The following is an 18,723-nucleotide window of genomic DNA, read 5'->3' on the forward strand; positions in this document are numbered from 1 at the left end:
GTGTTTTTGAGCTACGTTTTACCATGACTTAACAGCCCCCTGCGTTTACAGGACGTTCCTGGTACGATTCATCTTACTTCTTGTAAGGGCGCTGCGAGTTGATCGTATACAAACCAGTACACAAACCCGCCTACCGCCTTGGGGTTCTGGATCCCCCTGGAACGTTGCACACCGACAAACGGGGCGCTGTCCTTTCTGCCCGGATCACATATCACGACCCCGATAACGAAACGTTTCGTGCGGTTGGAACGTGGGACAGGCTTTGAGCCCACCGACGAACCAGTGCCCGCGGCCCACGCTACCAGTGCCAAGGCGCAGCAGGTAGCATCGCAAGAGGCATCGGATGGAAAGTACATCCTCGAAGTCTGTGAGCCAGGTGAGATGCTCTCAGGAGCGACCCTCCTTGCAACTTCCAACCATGCCTTTTGTAGGGGACTTGGTCCTGATCCATGGAAGCGTTCTGCATAAATCAGAGCGGAACACCAGCCAAAACACTCGATACGCGTACACGTTCCACATGATAGAGTCACCACCGTTCGCAGAATACGACCACAAGAATTGGCTTCAACCAACTAGGGACATGCCATTTTCTCGGATTCTGGACACACCCAACGGGGAGATTTACTCTGTGGCCGCTTAAAGATATATCTTGGTTGTCTGTGTGATATATCATATCTAGGCTAAGCAGCGACATGCACTGAGCTGAAATAGGAGCTGTTGTAATATAATCACAAGATTTGGATCTTTGCGAGTTGTGTAAGTTTGTCAGGTGTGAGGTGGTATAATTCGTCGATGAGCGCTGGGAAGAATGTGCCTGTTCCGCGGACGTCCACTCGTTGAGCTGCTATCTCAGACGCGATGGTGAGAGCCAGGACCCTGTGGGAGTAATACTACGTTAGCGTGCGCTTGTACAAATGCAATGAATATGTACCCTCCAACGGCACCGAGCAGCATGTCACCCCGGACAATCGTTGAAAGCGATCTTTCCGATATCGGTTCATCCTCGACCGCCTTAAGGTATGCTCCTGCGCAAAAAGTAGCGATGCAAGTGCCTAGCATACAGCCAGAACCCGTTATATCCCCCAACATGGGATGGCCATTGTCCAAACGGATCACGACATTGCCGTCCGAGATCCAGTCTGTACTACCAGTTAAAACGATTATGCATCCTGGAGAAAAGTGAATGAGCGCGAGGCCATGGCTTCAGTGACATAGGATCTGTACTTTCTTTCCGAGCCAGACTTTTTACGAAACTTGCAGGATCAGAGAATCCAGTACCTGAAGTATCCACGCCCTTAGCTTGAACCTGCAAAAAAAACGCAGTGAGAAAGCTTGCATCTCGCTTTGACTTCGCGTCATACACATACCTCTTTGGAGTCCGCAAGTGCAGCCAACTCGCCAGCGTTGCCCTTGATAACGCTAGCTTGCCATGTGTTCAGAAGTTGCGCTGCTGTAGTGCGTCGGAAGTCTGTCGCTCCAACTCCGACAGGGTCAAACACTAGCGGCTTCTTCTCTTCGTTGGCGAACTGCCCTGCGAGCAGCATCCCTTCCTTGCTCGTGATAGTACCAAAGTTGACCAGGAGAGCGCCTAGAACTCGGCTGAGGTCTTTCATCTCTTCGGGCGCTGTGGCCATGATCGGACTCGCCCCGAGAGCTAAAGTAGCATTTGCAGATTGAGTCGTAACGACGTTGTTAGTGATCTAGTATGGGGCACATTAGTCGGTCTATATCTATCTACGCAAACGTTACCTGGTGGATGAGAGGCTTGTATGCCTTGACATTGTTCAATAACTTTGAGACCGATGTCAGGACGTCTTTCTTAGCATAGCTGACATTGATCGAAGCTTGAAGCTCGTTCTGCAGCTGTTCCTTAAACGCTGAAACAGTGTCACGTAGAGTCCTGGCAGCGTCCCTAGGTTTTGTTGATCCAGCGATGTCTGACACCACCGCTACACCATCCAAACCATGCCCCGTGGTAGAAACCGTGCCGTGGAGGGTTCTCAAGGCATTGGCTCCTTTGATTCCCCCTAGCCCAGTGTGAGCATCTCTTTCCACGCCACTGGAATGTATCCATACCAATCGCAACAGCCTTAAGACCAGTGTTATCCAGTTCCCTAAGCAGAGCTCCCACACCTCGAACTCCAATGATAGGACTTGTTAATTTCTTCGTGGCCGTGCCCCAAACAGCACCTATGCCAACGTAGTCAACACCTTCCGATATCGCGTTCTTGACATGATCTGCGTTGTTGCAGGATACACCGATGATGGTCCCTGCTGGAAGGAGCTGTCGTGCCACGGATACTGGCATATCCGTTTGACCAAGGTGCACACCATCAGCCTTGACAGCGAGAGCAATATCTAGCCTGTCATTGATGATGAGAGGTACATCATACTTTTGACACAGCTCCTTCGTCTTCAAGGCTATGTCGAGGAACTGATAGAAAAATCATTAAACGAGTCAGATCGCGATGTGCGATTACGACAGTCCAACGAACCTCTGCGGTATCGGCTGTCTTCTCTCGCACTTGGACCACGGTGACGCCACCTTCCAGAGACTACTAAAAAGCATCAGGAACTTTTGAGATCATGTATATCAACAAGAACATACCTCTTGTATAGATTCAAAGTAGTCCTAGATAACATGGGAGTGTCAGCCAATATCTGAGATGCATGAGACTTCTTGAGTGCCCATCAGCCAGTACCTTTCCGGGAGGCAGCAATTCTCGTCCAGTCACCAGGTAAAGTGAGAAATCGATTTCCCTTCTCATTGTGGATCGAGTCAAGGTACAGGGATGTCGAGAGATGTCGAAACCAGATCTAGGTCGGCATAATTGTTGGAAGGTTAATATTTACTTAACTTCACGCACGTCATAAGCTGCATTGAGTTAAATTACACAACCAAAAGTAGCGATGGTTCACAATCTCAGGATTATATTGAGTCCGTACCACTAATTAATAAGGTGACTGTTGTATTGTCATAAGTGAGTTTTGTCCATGTCATTTATGTACGACATACTCTAGCTGTAATGCTACACATAGTAAATGGCGCTATAACGAGTCCGTGTAGTATTGTTGGAAAAACTATCCAGGGGAAAGGAAGAGTTTGGTCAAGGAGCGGGTTTGGGTTTAGGCGATCTACTCCTATATGTCGACTTCCGTGCCCTCTTCCGGATTGACTCGTCTGAGGATCGCCAATCTCCCCACATTCCAGTACCAAACCTTGTCTTGATATTGGGAAGCAGGAGAAGCGCACCTGCCGTCCAGTCGGTCAGCATGTGGAAAATATAAAATTCTGTCTTCTCAGCGGCGGTGTTTCCCGATCCAGATGCCGTAGAAGTCAAAGATGTTGTGTCGTTGTGCAAAACTGCGAGGCGGTATATCGCCGAAGTAGCCTAGATTTTGATGCCTGGGTGAACGTTTACAAACAAGCATGAAGCTAACTTACAGTACATGCGCAAAGCACAAGGAGGATCATGACCTGGCTCTTCTGCATTTTGGGCAACGCGAACGCAGCCCACGACACAACAAAGGCGGTTGTTATAATTGCCGCCAGGGCAATGCCTGAACTAGCGTAACTACTTGGAATAAGTATCAATGTCAAAAATAAGCGGAGTAGGCTCTTTACCGGAGTTGCGTCACTTGTTGGGTGTAGTTCGGGTTGCTCATCGCTCTCCGATAGCGCGAGTTGCCGATGACACCCACAAGGAGGGAAGCCAGGATGAGGAGCATGATAAAATCGGTCAAGCGCCGATACCAGAACCTCCTGCGCGGCTGATCCTGAACCACGGAGTGATCCGCCATATGAAGGTGCGACTGCGAGGAAACGCTTTGTATAGAAGGGTTTGGCGAGCTAGGATGGAGGAGCGACCCTACGGTAGAGTTGACCAAAACACATCTTAGAAGGGCAACGATGTCTTGCACCATCACCACGTATCCCAACCCGATGGAAACTTGAATGTATGTGGTGAGGGTCTGTGAAGTCCTCAGATCGGGCTTTTGAGACTGTGCTGCTCGAAGACAAAACACGATCAACCTGTTACAACAATTCTTTATTTCGTCTTCAGTCACGAAAGAGCGAATGATATACCTCTCAATAGCCAGGACTGCAGTGTTGATGCTGAGAGTGGAGCGATAGTGTTTGTTGATAACACGTCCAGCGAGTACTGGGATTAAGAGCCCATAAAGCAGCGCGAATAGCACAGAGACAACGAGGTCTGAAGGGAAGGGCACTCCGCCGACAGGTGATGGAAAGACATCGCTTCCGTCCATTCCGGGTATGTCTGGTCGTAGAATCGTCCAGAAGATACGCCCCAGAGAAACGGAGTAATCCAGGCTGGTGAGGAGAGTAAGGAGGAAGAGACCCTCCATAAGAGCGACCCGACACATTTATAACGCAGGTGGTGGATCCACACGGCTGAGCTTAGCCTTTTTACGCGACCCTGGAAAGGAGACATGCATCGCGCCTGCATGTAGCGGCGAGTTCAAGGTGAGGTTGCTCACAGCCTATCTTTAGATATGAGGCTGTTGCGGTTGAGCCTGAGGTCAGAGAGCACGTTTTCATCGCGCGTAATGAGTGCGGCACAGTTTGTGAAGAACGCGCGTGAGCCACAGGTCAAGGTGATACCTGCTAGAGCCTGAGATGGTCCATGGCCGTTTGCCAGTTTCAAGCAGTAGTCCATTTACACATCGTCAAAAGAGCGCAGCGACACGTGTAAAACGGCTGTATAAAGGAGACTACGAATGTTTCGATGTTGCGGTGTTTCTGGTCAAGTTCGGATGTCAAGATAAGACCATAGACATCAAGAACAAACTGCAATATTTTGTCCGTGGCCTTGTTGTGGTTCATTTGGCCCATATTTACTTGCATCTGGCGCCCCTTACTTCCTGATCTGTAGCCTTAGGCAGAACACGTCAGACTAATTTCAGCATGAGCATCTACTACCACTAGAACCACAAGGAAGTTATATGTTTTCAGATGGGGGATACACTGATATAAACTAGTACTGCAGCTGCGTAGGGTAATAACGAAGGGTATAGTAAAACGCCATCCACATAGCGGAAGTCCACATGAGTTTCTCAACTCGTAATTACAATATTCGGAGGTTACGAAATGATATTATAAATAGGAGAACATCGAGGCCAAAGATACAGCGGGGTGTGCGAAAGATCGAAATGTCTCTGGTACATAAGGGGTCGTCGTCAAAATGAAACATAAAACATGAATGATCGAGGATAAGCTACCACTCTGCACGTTGTAGCCTACCAACTGGCGCAGGGTGCTGTTTTAGAACCTGGTGCGCCTGTAGTGCCCAAAGATTCCACATGCTGAGGCGCAGAATCCAAAAACTAGGGCAACAAGAGCTCCAAGCGCGAGCCAGTTAGCGTTGCCCCACGTGGCAGAGATACCAGCATCCTGGAACCGATTTCGGGCCACGCCAAATAAGGCCATTGAGATAGCCCAGGCGATCAAGGTGGCGAGCATGGCGAGAGCGGCAACAAGGGTCATGAAGACTGTGCCGACGCGATGGTAGCTTGCGCCGCAGAGACCGAAGAGGACCGCGATGCCAGACAAACCTGCAGCAATGGGGTAGAGAATGAGAACATAGGTGAGGTTGTGGAGGATGTCGGTATTGACGTCGTTGGTGACCTGACTAGCGGTGTCAATGGGGAAGTACCATCCTATATGTGCTTGAGAGCCGGTGTAACCAAATACACCGAAGTGGAGGTTTCCTATGTCAAGGAAAGATATTCTTTCCCATTTCGGGGATGAGACGGAAACCTGATGAGAAAGAGTGAGTAGGAAGATGGAGATAGGGATGGTGACAATGGCATACAAAGATGAGGAGGACCATGGCCGCAAAGCAGCAGAAAAGCCCTGGAAGTGCACCTGAAGCGGCCATTGTGGAAAATCTTAGATGTGCTGATAGTGATCTAGGCTTCTGTTAGAAAACGAAGGCAAAAGAACAGGGGGGGTTCCGCTGCAGGTGCAAGAGGACATTGGAAGAATGAAGGAGCATTTTATGTTCTCAGCTGTCTGGCATGACGTCGTTCTTCACCGGCTCGGACGGTTTTAGCTGCGGGGGATGATGCTGGATGATGTAACATAGACGTTGGTACTTTCCGAACGAGGAAGAAACTGCCTCCGTCAGGTACGGAGCTCCCTCAAATTGGTAACTCGGTACCTACCTAAGCCTAACCAAGCCCATGCGGAGCCAGGTCGTGCCACTGCACACCAGTCATCTCCCCGCACCCCGTACTGACTGCGCCTATTACTGCCCGCGGTGAAGGAACGCGATCCAACGTTTCCAGCAGCAGGAGCGACAGCCTTGGTTAGCCCACTGTATGTACCGCATGTACCAAGCCAAAGCTAACAGGACCGCAGCGAGCGCGCAGTTTCCTGTTCATTCCGATGGCCGCTAGGCAACAAATATCGGCCCGACACAAGTGCCTAGGTGGACTATACTAACTGACATCGATACTCCACAGCAGGTTCATCTACCGATCGACCTGGGTCTGAGCGGGGCCACGGGCTCCAGGCAGTGCTCCATTTCTCCGATTCTTGTTTGGCCTTGACTCACAAGCTAAAAGGTGCAAGAAAAGGCGCCTCAATTTCTCGTTCTCTACTGCGTGCTGGGCCACTGCTGGCGCAAACCAAACATCCAATGTTGAAGCGGGTTACCTCTAAGCTTGAAAAACGGAGCCTGCCGAGCCTGCGGGTACTGCTTAGGTTCAACAAGCTCTTCATTCTTGGCTATACATCTCTATAGCCCTCATCATAAACGGACTGATCCCCATCCTCGCAATCCGTCATATCCCGGTTAATTTTTTTCTATGATCAGTCAAATGTCTCATTGTCACGCCGGAAGACGACGAATCTGCTTGTACAATCAGCGTCTTTGGTCTGATACTCGACGATGTCGGATGGCGGCTCTCGAAAACCATCGTCGTCTCACTGCGCGCACAGCATCCATCTTTGTACCCGTCGCCTCCTGCTGCAACGGTGTCCCGCCATTTCGCTGAGCGTTGGTTTGTCAGACCGAGTCGACCGCCGATCGAAGATGACGTCCCCTTTTACGGCCCCCCTCCTCGATCATTTGAAATGTTCTTGGACTGTTTTGCGCACAGGAGTCCATTACCATGATGTCCACCCACCGTCATCAGGAACGCTATGACAGGGGCATAATACTGGCAGAATGAAGGCGTCGACAGCGGCTTGTTGAAGGTCACCGGATGCTGCATTTAAGCTGGAATGCCTCAGCCAGAAGAGAAAAAATCATACCATAGCGTACATACACGGTCTTCTGCAACCCATTCAACATGAGAGCCGTCGCGTTATTCACCTTCTGCCTCAGCATGGTGTCGTTCAGTATGGCTGCCAGGCTCTCGCATGTACAACGTGCCCCTATACGAGAGGTAAGTGGTGAGGCCCATCTCATCTTGGACATGTCACTCACTTACCTGCAGTCCGGGGTATGAGACACCTCTTCTTGTGGTAGATACTTCTCACAAATGCGTTCCACAAGGTACCAGCCCCGCCTTGTCACTTGAAGATTTGCCCGGAATCGGAATAAATGCGACAATGAACGTCTTTTCAGGCAAGAACACCGTAATCTCTGAATTATATGAGCCTGACTAACTTTACTGCAGAGCACGCTTTGTCAATGCTCAGAACAAAGTAGCTGTGCTGACATGGCAGGAGGTCACCAACAATGGTGCCCAATCGATACTAATACTTGTGTTTGCACTATTTGATCAAATCATCTTTCACGTCTTTGAGCACGAGTTAAATCTTGATACCTGCTGGTATCGCTGTATTCGTTCGATGCTTCATCAACACCAAGCTGGGTTAATCTCCTATGTGAGTGTAACATGACGCCATTCTGCAAGTTCGACAACTATCCGTCGTTACGAGACAACACATCGAACAGCATCTTGACCAAGATTTCTTCCGCGCGCGAGCACCATTAGAGCGCCAAACCGATACCAGAAAGTTATGGGTTGCCCACTAGGTTGTGTTCTTCCCTGGTTATCCCAACTTCCATTTAGGAATGAATGTCATCCTCTTGCGGACATTCGGCCCTGCTCTGTGTATTTTCAAAGGTTGACAAGTGGAGGTCACTTTGAATATTTACTCACGGAACCATCTTACAGTATACACCACTCAATATAACACCAATTGTCACAACTTGCAGTATGAGGTCTGCGAAAGGAGACCACAAGCAACTACAAGCAATACAAAGCGGTGAGTAAATCCGCCAAGTGAACAGGAGCCGGAAATAAATTTGAAGCACTTACCAAAAGGAAGTCAAAGGACCGCTTTAATCACGGTGAGTCTGGACTGTCAGCCACGCGCTGATGAGCGTTGACAGATTGTGGGGCACGGTGTCAAGGTTGCACCCGGTTGCATGCCCTGTATAGATAACACATATCTCCGTCAATTCTTGGCTGGGGGACTACATAAACACTCTCTGCAAATTTGGTTTCTCCCAAGCCCACTTCATTCCTTTTACCAAAGTCGTTCTTTCAAACCCTCCCAACCCTTCCAGTCAAGATGATTGCCCGCGTTCTCGCCGTCGTTCCTTTTGCTGTCCTCGCCCTGGCTGCCTCCTCTGGCCAGTGCAACACCGGCTCTGCCCATTGCTGCAACTCCGTCAAGCAGGTGCGAAACGCGTCATGCCATGCGCGTCCTGGAAGCTCAATTTTCTACACAGGCTAGCGACAAGAGCATGACTGACATGCTCGGCCTCGTTGGCATTGTGTTGGAGGACGTCACCGGCCAGATTGGTGTCGACTGCTCTCCTCTTGACCTCCTCAGCTCCGGCGGTGGTCAGTGCAACCAGCACCCCGTCTGCTGTACTGACAACCAATTCGTAAGCCCAAAAACTAACCACTATCATCGGGGTTGCTGAAAGTTTGTACAGAACGGTTTCATCAACCTCGGCTGCTCTCCCATCAACATCAACGCCTAAACGCGTCTGACTTGGGATCGCCCTTGAATACGTATACCCCGGTCGCATAGCGTTTTAGCTACAGTATACTGGACTCACACAATACACTCGTTGATAGTACTGATAGAGACACTCAGGATGGGCTTGATGCGCTCCAAGCCACCTGACATGAACAAAACTCAGCCTACACGTAAGTTAGAGACCCCATCTCAGCCTCGCTGGCACAGAGGCGTGGACATATTTAATCAAATGTATTCATGGACGATAACTGAAGTTTTTGCTATTTGAGCGCATATTGCAAGATCTTCGATCAGTGAGCGGGTTCATCGTGTGAATTTACACGAAGTACCTTCATTATTTCATTCCCGGTCAAATTTGGCACCATGTAAGCTGAAGATTCACCTCTTCACATCTGGCTTGGGGGTCGAAGGGCTTGATGAACCCCTTGCCAGGTCAGAATGTACCAAGGCGTACTTCTGACCTACGATCCGGACCCACGAAAGCATGGGCTACGCTCGCCTACCCGATCAATTGAGGTCACTTCGCCATTAATAGGACAGAGGATTACAGTATATGATCGTGTTCTAGGCCAGGTTCCTACTTATCCAGCCAGTACTCTGATAGCCCTGACTTGCTAACAGAGGATCTTATCCGAGCGCGCCAACCTAGTGCATGATGCCGATATATCAGGTTTGTTTCAAACCTTTGTTAATAAGTAGTTGTTATCGTGGCCACCGCCCACGCCACCCCTCGGATCGTCCAGTCTCGCAAGTTATGTAGAGCCGGCTCTCGGAGCAGCTCGAGCCTGGTTCTAGACCCGTCTCTATCTTTTATTCGAAGCGTCGGGCTTTCATTATCCGAACTTGATCCTGACCTTCAATCTCATTTAGGTCTCTCATGTTGTACTCGCCAATTTCAACCAGTACTCCCAATATTTGGCCTAGGTGGCTAGCATAACGCAGCACCCTGAAGCTGAGCACTATCTCAACGGTTAGCAATCATAATATATCGATGGGGCCAAAAATGGAGCATGAACAAAAGAGTAGTATCTGCAGAATATTATTTTCCTTCTTGAAACTGAACTTGAAGGTGTCTGGCTTCTCTCGAGGACACTTACTCCCAACTCAAGTCTATGCTCATGGAGCTTTGAATTTCTCAAACAGGGCATATATGACTATGGACTCACTGGACCCAAGCTCAAGCATTTTGTGCTTTGGCCTGAAATGCGACTCTGGCAAACTTAATGGACGGGTGGTCCAAGCTCAACGCCTTGACTAAATCGTGGTTGGTGTGCCATAGGCTGCTTGGACCTGCCGATAATGCTTAAAAGGCAAATGTCGTTGCCCCAAATTACCGTCAAGTACCTCTCCCTCTATCCAGGTTGTCAGGAAGTTTCCAGGTCAAACGTCAGACTCGAGCCCTTTGCAAGAAGTAAGCCATCTGCCCTTCAATTTGATACATAACTCGAGGCTAAGTTTCCATCTCTGAAGCAGCGAAGAACTTACTACAAGGGTCAAGTTTTCATCGCAGTACTTGTACAAGTATTCTTTGAATCCTTTGCTGAACCTCGCATTAGAATCCAAGAGACATTACCTTCGAGATGCCAAACCGTCCGCTTTCACCTCTTTCTCTGTGCGATTTTATTAGGTCGGGCACCGAACGCAATATCAGAAATTTCCCTCAAGCTCCCTTAAGCAATTCACCTCGGCCTGCAGGTGTTATCCCTCCTGTCAGTGGCTGGATTGTACCACCTCCTGGGTTCGTGATAGGATATAGCGAAGGCCCAACGCCAGCTCTGCAGCCTCACCGGGAACCTTGTCCCATCCAACAAGTATCTGATCGGGGAAGGGCCAACGGTGGGACGATCCCAGCCCGCCCTAGAGATAGGCGACGCACACCCTCCGCTGGCACCCCATACTCGTCTTCAAGTTCATGGCTTGGCATTGGAAATAGAGACTCGCATTCTGACGTTTACCGCAACACAGATCGGCGATCCTCTCAGCATCAATATAGTACGCTTGATGACTCTCCGAGTCGTTCTTATGTTCATGTATATCCGCTAAATCCACAGCCTCATATATGTTCTTCGAGCCAGAGTAAAGGGAGCAGTGATCGTCAAAGAGCTCCAATTCCAATGCAGACGTCTGTTGAAGCGACCATGCCGCGGAATCATACGACGAGCAGCTGCATACCTACCCCTCGACGTACCGGCATTCTCGAGGAGCGTACAAAGTATCAACAATAATCATCACTGTCCATATGACCTTTGGACCTAAGCAATCCTGCTGTGATACGTTTTGCTACTCCACTATGTTCCGTCGTAGGCAGAACTTTATTATGTTGTAGATTTTTCAACATTCAGTTTCACCGGTAGCCCGTTCCATATCATACCTCTATGCTAACGTTCGATACTTAATGGTTAATAAAGGACATCACCAAATACGTTTGACCATCGTGAACCTGGTCAATTCTTCAAGCGGCACTCTCTTTTTTGACGAGCTGTCACCCGATTTGCCGTCTGACTTTGGCCCTCGACCTTCGCCCATTTCCCCAACTGGTGCGGCATCGTCTTTCCAATTTTCCACCATTTTCTTGAGCTGCTTATTGTATTCGCGTTCATCCTTACCCTCGCCAATCGGATCACGCCCAAAATCGTTGATAGCGTCCACAGCCGCACGCTCTTCCACGCCGGCATGACGCTTGGTGGCATAAGAGATTAGGTTGACTCCCAGCAGGACTTTGAGGGCCACAAAGCTAGAATGATGGCATGAATTCGGCGACTTCACGTAACATCTGGGTATAGCTCACCACAGCCAGAAAGCTATTCCCATAATTGCCCATTGGACGAGCCGTATCGCCTCAGCAGTGGACATTGTCTTCAACGCATGCACACTCCACTGGTAATCAAACTGAAGAGAAAAAACAAGGTTGAGAGATTGCATGCCAATCAATATAGCGACAACAGCAAGTGGTAGAGAAGCGAAGCCTAGTCGGCGAGCGACAAGAGGTGACTGGTCAACATAAGAGTGCTGCGTAATGAAGTTAGATAGAAGGTAATTTGAAGAACAGCCACAACCTCACCTTGCGGCCCCACCGCCCCACTACGCTACCGCTCGCCAAGTCCCGGCAAAGGACATCGGTGTAACGCTCGTACACAGAAGGTCGAATGTGATTGAACTTTGTTATGAATGCGTGTTTGAGCCAGTCAACAAGCATTTCTGACATTATGACTGTCACTATGGGCTGTCATAGAATATGATTAGCGATATAAGACCGAGCCATGTCATCGGTTCCACACACGTATGATATAGTCCAGATCAAGTTGTTCCCTCGCCACCAGCTTTTCGGTAGAGAAAATCCACTGGCAAAGTCAAATTCGAAACCGCTCAACTCGATGAGGTTACGAAAGCCGACCACCGTGAGCATGAGCGTGAGCGTGAACCGCTCTACGATATCTGCGCAAGTAATTTGAAACAGGTTATCCTTCTCAAACTTCTTGAAGACGCTGCCCTTGATCTCAACAAACTGGTTCGATGTCAAAAGCGTAAGAAGGGCGTGATCATAGGAATTAATGGCGACATTCAAGCATAGAAGTTGGTAAACCATCACAAGAGCGTGACAGACTGTGAAGTCCTGTCATTCAGCAACTATGACGGATCACTGAGGCACGTACCAACGTATAAAGTCGATAGGGCGAAGAATATGAATGGTTTAAATGTGTGTGCAGTAGGACGTTGTCTGTGAGACAGGACCTCCAATGTGGAGCGCGAGAAAAGACAGTCGAGTATGTCCTGTCCTATGGACGCACATAGACGATCTGCGACCTATGTCAACAACGGTGACTCAGCATATCCGGGATACTGGATCCAAATAACGACAAAAGACTGACCTCAAGGGCATTGAAGATGACATACAGTTTGATTGTGTCTTGACCACGGATCGAGTGATATATCTTGCTTGCGTCGGTGAGGGGAATCGATATGGTGACGGAGGCTACGAGCAAGAGGACTTTCAGAAGGTCGGCTTTCTGAGAAGAGGGCAAAGGCTTCTTGGAGAAGGTAACGAGGTTGACTAAGAATCGGAATGCAGCAAGGACGAAACGGATAGGCAGGACAGTGAACGTGTAAATGAACGAGTCCAAACAAAGCACAAATCCAAAGCCAATGATCTAACTCGGACTGAGTATGTAAGTTGCATGAGATAGATGCGAGCACTCACTTTTTCTATAGCAAAGGGTATATTGAGAAAGTTGCTAACTCTCTCCCACTTAAGCTCCTGGTGGGAATCAAAATCAGTTGCAAGAAGCTCTTCCCGCAGATAATCCCAAAGAGAGAAAAGAGGTGGATGGGGAGGAGATTCAGACCTCCGTTCTGTGGGCCGCGGAGAGGCTGGTGGAGAGGGGAGTATGGGTGTGGGAGGCAAAGAGGCGTAAGCTAGTGGACGGCGGACACGAAGTTCTTGTCCAATGTGATGACTAGGGTCATCAAAATCTTCGGCGTGTGCATGAGCGTCTCCTTGTAAGTGAGGAATCCCCTGATCTAGTCCAAGCTCCAGAGCTGGGGGTCTGTTCTGTTTGAAATCACCCGAAGAGGAGCGCCTACGTCGACCACGTTTGAGGGAAGTAGATGGCGGAGAGAACTTTGAGCCAGTAGAAGAGGTTGAAAAACGCCTGTCGGGATGTTTGCGGCGAGGTGATGTAGGCATTGGAAGGGAGGACGTCAGAGCAGTACCCTCAACTAGAAGGGGACCAGTTACGGGTACTAGTAACTTGAAGTATAAGTGCAATAAAAGTAAGTACTAGTGCAATGACATGGACAGTGGACACGCTGACGGCTGTCAAACAACATCCCCGCGTCGCTCGGTGTCATCATCCGGGCCGATAGCCAATAATATTGCTTTGAATCCGGGATCTTGCCCCTTGAAGTCACTCTAGTGCATGCACATCCAAGAAACACCAGACCTACTACTCTCCGCCGCCTCGCTATTGTATCATACTGACCTAACTCTGTGCCCTCTCCATTACACTGATGTTCATTGACCCGGGAGATACCAACCTGGATCGTTCTCTATCACAATGCGACACCAGTGCGACTCTCGTCCGGGACGGAAGTTATGGAACCAGTGCAAGTCAGCTTCTACCGTCGTCTTATCTTCACCTACTCACATTCTATGTGCCAAATAAAAAGTCTTTTAGCGACGGACTGAGAGTTAGCAACCTCATACGCAACGGCGCACCACCATCTGCCTCTGGTAACCTTCGAGAGTGTCACTGCTATGAAGCTAAATCACTCATGAAATCATACTCAGTTCTCTCTCTGCCTTTTGAACTCCTCCATCAAGTGATGTCTCACACTTCGGCATCCTCACTCGCCGTGCTCGCATCCGTCAATCACACCTTCCAAGTTGCTAGCGAACAAGTTCTCTACCGTTGCATTGAACCGTCCCCCGCGCGTATCATCCGATGCCTCCGAACACTTCATCATCGGCCTCAGCTCTGTCAGCATACTCGCTCACTTGTCATCGCCGATTTGGAGCAGGTTCACTCGTATGTTACCCGGAATTTTCTCTCTTTGCTTTCCCAGGTCCTTCGTAATATGGCACATCTCACTTCCCTAACCCTCCTCCTCGACGGTCCGCACTCGTTCGTCTTGCAGCACTGCCCTTCTCAACTCGAGATATTGTCGACGACTTTATACTGGAATTCTACATTGACTCGATGGCTGAGTACGCAAGCATCTCTTCGGAGTGCTTTGTTCGGTGGGCAGTATGAGAGTGGGACGCTTGACTCTGCTGCCCTTCCCAACCTCGCTCGGATTTCAGCTTCACCCCTGATACTCTCTCTCACCGTCCCTTTGCGTCCAGTCCAAGAAATTGAAGTATGCCTCATCAACTCCAACCTACTTGCGACAGACATAATGAATACTATCATGCGCATCCTAAAATTCTCTAAAGGCGAAGTCCGTTCGCTTCAAATCATTGTTCGTCTCGCAGAGCCACGTTCTGCAAGGGACATTTCAGAAGCGCTCTCTGTGATCCCGTTGGTATTTCCAGAACTAGATTCCTTTGCACTTCATGCGGCTTCCGGCGCAGTGACAGCTGTTCGTTCACTTATCGTGAGACTGTGTACACTCACTAAATTTTTACATAGGAGATTATCGCTGGAATTGAAAACGTGCTGTCGGGATTTCAGCGACTACGTTCCTTCTTGCTGCTGTCAAGAGATGACTCCGACGACTTACATAACTCTGCGATAGTTGGGGGATGCGCCTCCAAGTGGCACTCAGTCTGTCAAGCCCTGGAGTGCGTGTCTCTCCCAGGTTCAGTTTGGATCCGCAACAAACGCTACGGCTGGATCACGTTGCATGACCTCGAGCAGATACTATCAGAGAGACGACTTGCACTGGCAGAGCGCGAAGTAGAATTGTCGGTGCTCCGAAAGTCATCCATAGGCCCGCGGTCTGAGGGGTCAGACTCTCATATCGAGGGATAGGCTCGCGTTGACTCATGATACCTGCTAATAATCCTTTAGTCCAGTACGGATCTTTAGTATAGTGCACAGTAGTCGATATTCTTAAGCTATTCGCTCCAGATGATTGCTGTCAGCCCTCAACCTAATAGAGTTCAAGTTAACATTCGGACCCTTTATATTAACGTCGAGACGCGTCTCGTCGCTTTTAACTCCGAACGCGTCTGTCTTCGTCGACCTGTTCCGATGCTTTCTAGAGCTCTTTCGCGCGTGTTCGTCTTGCCTTGTAGGAGGTCAGTCCTCACGGCCACTCTGTCAAGTACGGCATCGGCTTTTACAGATGCTGCGACCCCAAAGAGAAGAGGGAGACCGCCCCGAACTGATACAACGAACCCTAAACCAAGCACAGAAGAGTCCGCCAGTCCCCCGAAGAAACGCGGTCGCCGACCAAAGGAGCCACAAACCGTGAATGAGCTTACTACCAAATCTGGTGCTGGCAAGGTCATACACTCCCCTGCCCCACCGCGTCCTGTCGCCTCGAAGCCAGCAGTAATCATTCCAGCGGATAAATGGGAGCTACCGCCGCTCGAAACTTGGTCTGACGTTTTCCCCACCTCAGGGCAAGCATCGACCAAGCCGCCCATGATGTTTGCGGACCGTGTCACCCTCAGGGACCCGGACACGGCTTGGGGCCTAGCAAATGCTTTCATCCCAGAGATAGCCCGTGACAAAGTCATTATAGAGGCATTCCCAGGTATTGGCAAGCTAGTCAGGTTCTCGTGTATTCCTTACGACGCGTCCAGGGCCTGGTGTTTTAACCAGAGCGCTTCTTGATTTGCCTCGAGAACGAGTGCAAAAGATAATCCTTCTCGAGGATGTGAAAGTGTTTCGAGAGTATCTTGAGGTGTGTAATCTTCAGCGCTTCCAAGAGTACCTATTTATTCCCTCTAGCCTCTCGCTAAAGCAGACCCACGGATAGAAATCATTCCCCTCAACGCAGTTAACTGGGATACATATGAGCAAATAGACCTGAACAAACTCGGTGTTCAGTCGTTACCATGGGACGAACGTGGGTTCATGCATGCCCTCGAGTCGTATCCTGTCTAACGCGGTCATTATCAATAGCTCATCCTAATCTTCATTGGATTGCTCAGCTCCCGGTGTCTTCCATGGGTGAACAACTCATGTCTCAGCTCATGAGATGCATTCCAGACAAATCTTGGCTGTTCAACTATGGCCGGATCCCGATGAGTGTCCTCATGTACGACTGGGTTTGGGAGGTATGAGACTCAGGTCATAAATGACACCCCTCAATCTAACAGCCTTACAGCGCATGTCTGCCAACATGTCCAACCGAGCACGGTGTAAACTAACAATGATGACAAAAGCTGCAGCGGAGGCGGACCTTGCTGTTGATCCCGATCTTCTTACCCCTCCTGGTGATAAATTTTACCCAGGGTCTGTCCTACATAGGTCAGGAAAGACACGACCTGTGGTCCCTATGGCTGCTGTCAATTTCTTGCCCCACTTAAAGCCAGTCAGTGATTCAAGGGGGTGAACGTTGTGTGCTTGTTGATAAGGTTGCCTTGCAGTCAATCAAACCTGGGATGGTAGATAAGTGGGATTATTGCCTGAGGCGTTTGTATGTGCAGAAGAGCACTCCTTTGGAGAAAGCTGTCGGGTATGTGCCATCTGTTATTTGAACTAAATAGTGTTCAAGTCTTGCAGTAATCTCGCCCCTGGCGCACAGACTCTTCTTAGGTATCTAACAGATCCTAGCGCGCATCCATCGGAACGGTTAGATGTAAAGAAAGCGATCAGGACGATGGATCCAAGAGATTGGGCTGCTTTTATCAGCGCTTTTGATAGATGGCCTTTCGCTCCTGAGGCAAGGACTTCTAATTTATCGCTTGCACATTTGACTCATTCCATTAACCTCACCAGGATTTGTCGATATCTAATTCGTTCACGCATCAGGAACGCGACTCCTAATGCATATATAGTGATATTCATATACATCACTGTATATATACCTCTTCATTTGAATGTATGCTGCATTGCATGCGGGCAACGAAGATGACACCATAATCATTCAGCACAGGTCCTCGTAGTTCTCGTCAATCTCAAGGTACCTTCGGATGTCTTGTGCATCCACTCCATTCTGCCTAGTGAAGTGACCAAGCAAAATCAAGTAGTTGTCTAGAAAATTTAACACTTTGATGGCCATCTAGGAAGCAAACTTTTACCTGTCCATCGTAGTGCTGCCTCTCGGGCGAGGCCAACTGCGTTTTTCTTCTCTGCGAGTTTGACGGGGTCACGGGCTCCATATGCGCTCAACTCGTTCTCCAGAGTGGCGAGCTCTCTCTTAGCTGCGTTTAAGCTATCGAGCGCTTGTGTACGCGTGCTCTGTGATGACAATGGATCAGAGAGTAAAGAAGGGTCAACATGTGGTTTCTACGCTCTGCGGTCTCATTGCATGTTCAGCGTCAATAGCTGCACGAAGTTCAGTCAACTGCGACTCGTTGTTGGCCACTGCGTCCTTGAGAGAGGTAAGGCGATTCTGAGCCTATCACAAGCCATCAGCCGACATGAAACATGGAGGTATTTACTACCCACAATCGTCCCCTGTTGAGATGGAAAGCACCAAAAGACTGGGAAAGCAAAGGTTAGCAACATTTTGCGGTGCATATAGCCACCTTTTCACGGCAGACGGACAGTTTGATGAGCCAATCTTGTCTGCCTGGACCAAGCTATCATCGACAAGTGATTGGAGGATGTCCTTCACGGTGGCCTGAACTATATCACAGCGTTCACCTAATCTGCATTTCTCGGGGCTGTCGACCTGAAGCATACCTATGCCCTTCATCTTAGGAGCCAACTTTTCCAGCTCCTTCAGCTACGAGAGTTTAATAAGCATTTAGAGGGATAGTTGGCATTACTTACCTGGTAGAAATCCTTCTGGAAGGGTCTCAGTCGTGACATCGAGATTCTGGCTTCGTTGGACATACCGTTTCATGGAATAACTCGAGCAGCTTAACACGCTTTTCTTCTACTGAAAGCCCACGAGGAGCCTACCAATAAGTATGATTGTGAATTATTGACTCTGGAATAGTCACCATTTTCTGCAATTAGCCTGATGAGTGTGTCTAGTGAAAAGCCCGAGGATGGATTACAGAAATCTGGTGCGATTTGGGCGCGATGCACTCGCGCGAATATTGCTGAAACACCCGCGTCCGCATCACGTGCTTGAAAATCATCCTGATGCCAACTTTGGACAGCCGGAGATTGGAGGCTCTTCATTTCCTCCCA

The 18,723-nt window shown here is 49.3% G+C and overlaps 7 protein-coding genes across 7 annotated transcripts; 2 read left to right on the forward strand and 5 right to left on the reverse strand.

Annotated features, from left to right (window-relative positions):
- Positions 1 to 205: 205 nt before the first annotated feature.
- CONPUDRAFT_136170 (TMP-TENI-domain-containing protein) lies at positions 206 to 2,768 on the reverse strand (the record flags this gene model as incomplete). The annotated part of the gene is made up of 9 exons (XM_007768699.1): positions 206 to 876; positions 932 to 1,169; positions 1,225 to 1,306; positions 1,368 to 1,700; positions 1,750 to 2,027; positions 2,077 to 2,434; positions 2,496 to 2,555; positions 2,609 to 2,632; positions 2,703 to 2,768. The coding sequence occupies 9 exons, from the start codon at positions 2,766 to 2,768 to the stop codon at positions 729 to 731; spliced, it is 1,587 nt and encodes a 528-aa protein (XP_007766889.1). The 3' UTR covers positions 206 to 728.
- A 393-nt stretch (positions 2,769 to 3,161) lies between these two features.
- CONPUDRAFT_37688 (uncharacterized protein) lies at positions 3,162 to 4,251 on the reverse strand (the record flags this gene model as incomplete). The annotated part of the gene is made up of 4 exons (XM_007768098.1): positions 3,162 to 3,392; positions 3,446 to 3,575; positions 3,626 to 4,033; positions 4,088 to 4,251. Coding segments are annotated over 4 exons (933 nt in total), but the record flags the coding sequence as incomplete, so codon positions are not given.
- Positions 4,252 to 5,021: 770 nt separating this feature from the next.
- Positions 5,022 to 5,966, reverse strand: CONPUDRAFT_81112 (pali-domain-containing protein). The gene is made up of 2 exons (XM_007768333.1): positions 5,835 to 5,966; positions 5,022 to 5,779 (listed from the first exon to the last, which is right to left on the reverse strand). Exons 1-2 carry the CDS (start codon positions 5,898 to 5,900, stop codon positions 5,285 to 5,287), a joined length of 561 nt encoding a protein of 186 aa, XP_007766523.1. The 5' UTR covers positions 5,901 to 5,966; the 3' UTR covers positions 5,022 to 5,284.
- A 2,537-nt stretch (positions 5,967 to 8,503) lies between these two features.
- Positions 8,504 to 9,204, forward strand: CONPUDRAFT_121302 (fungal hydrophobin). The gene is made up of 3 exons (XM_007768700.1): positions 8,504 to 8,659; positions 8,712 to 8,870; positions 8,922 to 9,204. The coding sequence occupies exons 1-3, from the start codon at positions 8,552 to 8,554 to the stop codon at positions 8,967 to 8,969; spliced, it is 315 nt and encodes a 104-aa protein (XP_007766890.1). The 5' UTR covers positions 8,504 to 8,551; the 3' UTR covers positions 8,970 to 9,204.
- Positions 9,205 to 11,380: 2,176 nt separating this feature from the next.
- On the reverse strand, positions 11,381 to 13,652 carry CONPUDRAFT_121304 (DUF747-domain-containing protein; the record flags this gene model as incomplete). Its single annotated transcript, XM_007768701.1, has 7 exons — positions 11,381 to 11,702; positions 11,757 to 11,977; positions 12,030 to 12,191; positions 12,249 to 12,571; positions 12,622 to 12,772; positions 12,838 to 13,116; positions 13,167 to 13,652. 7 exons carry the CDS (start codon positions 13,650 to 13,652, stop codon positions 11,381 to 11,383), a joined length of 1,944 nt encoding a protein of 647 aa, XP_007766891.1.
- A 2,006-nt stretch (positions 13,653 to 15,658) lies between these two features.
- Positions 15,659 to 17,490, forward strand: CONPUDRAFT_143051 (S-adenosyl-L-methionine-dependent methyltransferase; the record flags this gene model as incomplete). The annotated part of the gene is made up of 8 exons (XM_007768702.1): positions 15,659 to 16,168; positions 16,218 to 16,318; positions 16,366 to 16,483; positions 16,540 to 16,694; positions 16,745 to 16,951; positions 17,007 to 17,095; positions 17,143 to 17,302; positions 17,359 to 17,490. Coding segments are annotated over 8 exons (1,388 nt in total), but the record flags the coding sequence as incomplete, so codon positions are not given.
- On the reverse strand, positions 17,491 to 18,485 carry CONPUDRAFT_121308 (meiotic nuclear division protein 1). The gene is made up of 8 exons (XM_007768703.1): positions 18,423 to 18,485; positions 18,358 to 18,372; positions 18,268 to 18,310; positions 18,130 to 18,210; positions 18,031 to 18,065; positions 17,873 to 17,980; positions 17,661 to 17,820; positions 17,491 to 17,613 (listed from the first exon to the last, which is right to left on the reverse strand). The coding sequence occupies exons 3-8, from the start codon at positions 18,278 to 18,280 to the stop codon at positions 17,507 to 17,509; spliced, it is 504 nt and encodes a 167-aa protein (XP_007766893.1). The 5' UTR covers positions 18,281 to 18,310; positions 18,358 to 18,372; positions 18,423 to 18,485; the 3' UTR covers positions 17,491 to 17,506.
- Between the last annotated feature and the right edge of the window lie 238 nt (positions 18,486 to 18,723).

This window comes from Coniophora puteana, assembly GCF_000271625.1.
Source record: "Coniophora puteana RWD-64-598 SS2 unplaced genomic scaffold CONPUscaffold_4, whole genome shotgun sequence".
Taxonomy (NCBI): Eukaryota; Fungi; Basidiomycota; class Agaricomycetes; order Boletales; family Coniophoraceae; genus Coniophora; species Coniophora puteana.

Coding starts and splice junctions, on each gene's coding strand:
- CONPUDRAFT_121308 (XM_007768703.1), bottom strand. Junction 17,981..18,030: donor CATCTCAACAGGGGACGATT/GTGGGTAGTAAA, acceptor GGCTTGTGATAG/GCTCAGAATCGCCTTACCTC. Junction 17,821..17,872: donor ATGCAATGAGACCGCAGAGC/GTAGAAACCACA, acceptor TTGTCATCACAG/AGCACGCGTACACAAGCGCT.
- CONPUDRAFT_81112 (XM_007768333.1), bottom strand. CDS start 5,900: ATGGCCGCTTCAGGTGCACTTCCAGGGCTTTTCTGCTGCTTTGCGGCC. Junction 5,780..5,834: donor CCATGGTCCTCCTCATCTTT/GTATGCCATTGT, acceptor CTTTCTCATCAG/GTTTCCGTCTCATCCCCGAA.
- CONPUDRAFT_121302 (XM_007768700.1), top strand. CDS start 8,552: ATGATTGCCCGCGTTCTCGCCGTCGTTCCTTTTGCTGTCCTCGCCCTG. Junction 8,660..8,711: donor GCTGCAACTCCGTCAAGCAG/GTGCGAAACGCG, acceptor TTTTCTACACAG/GCTAGCGACAAGAGCATGAC. Junction 8,871..8,921: donor GCTGTACTGACAACCAATTC/GTAAGCCCAAAA, acceptor AAGTTTGTACAG/AACGGTTTCATCAACCTCGG.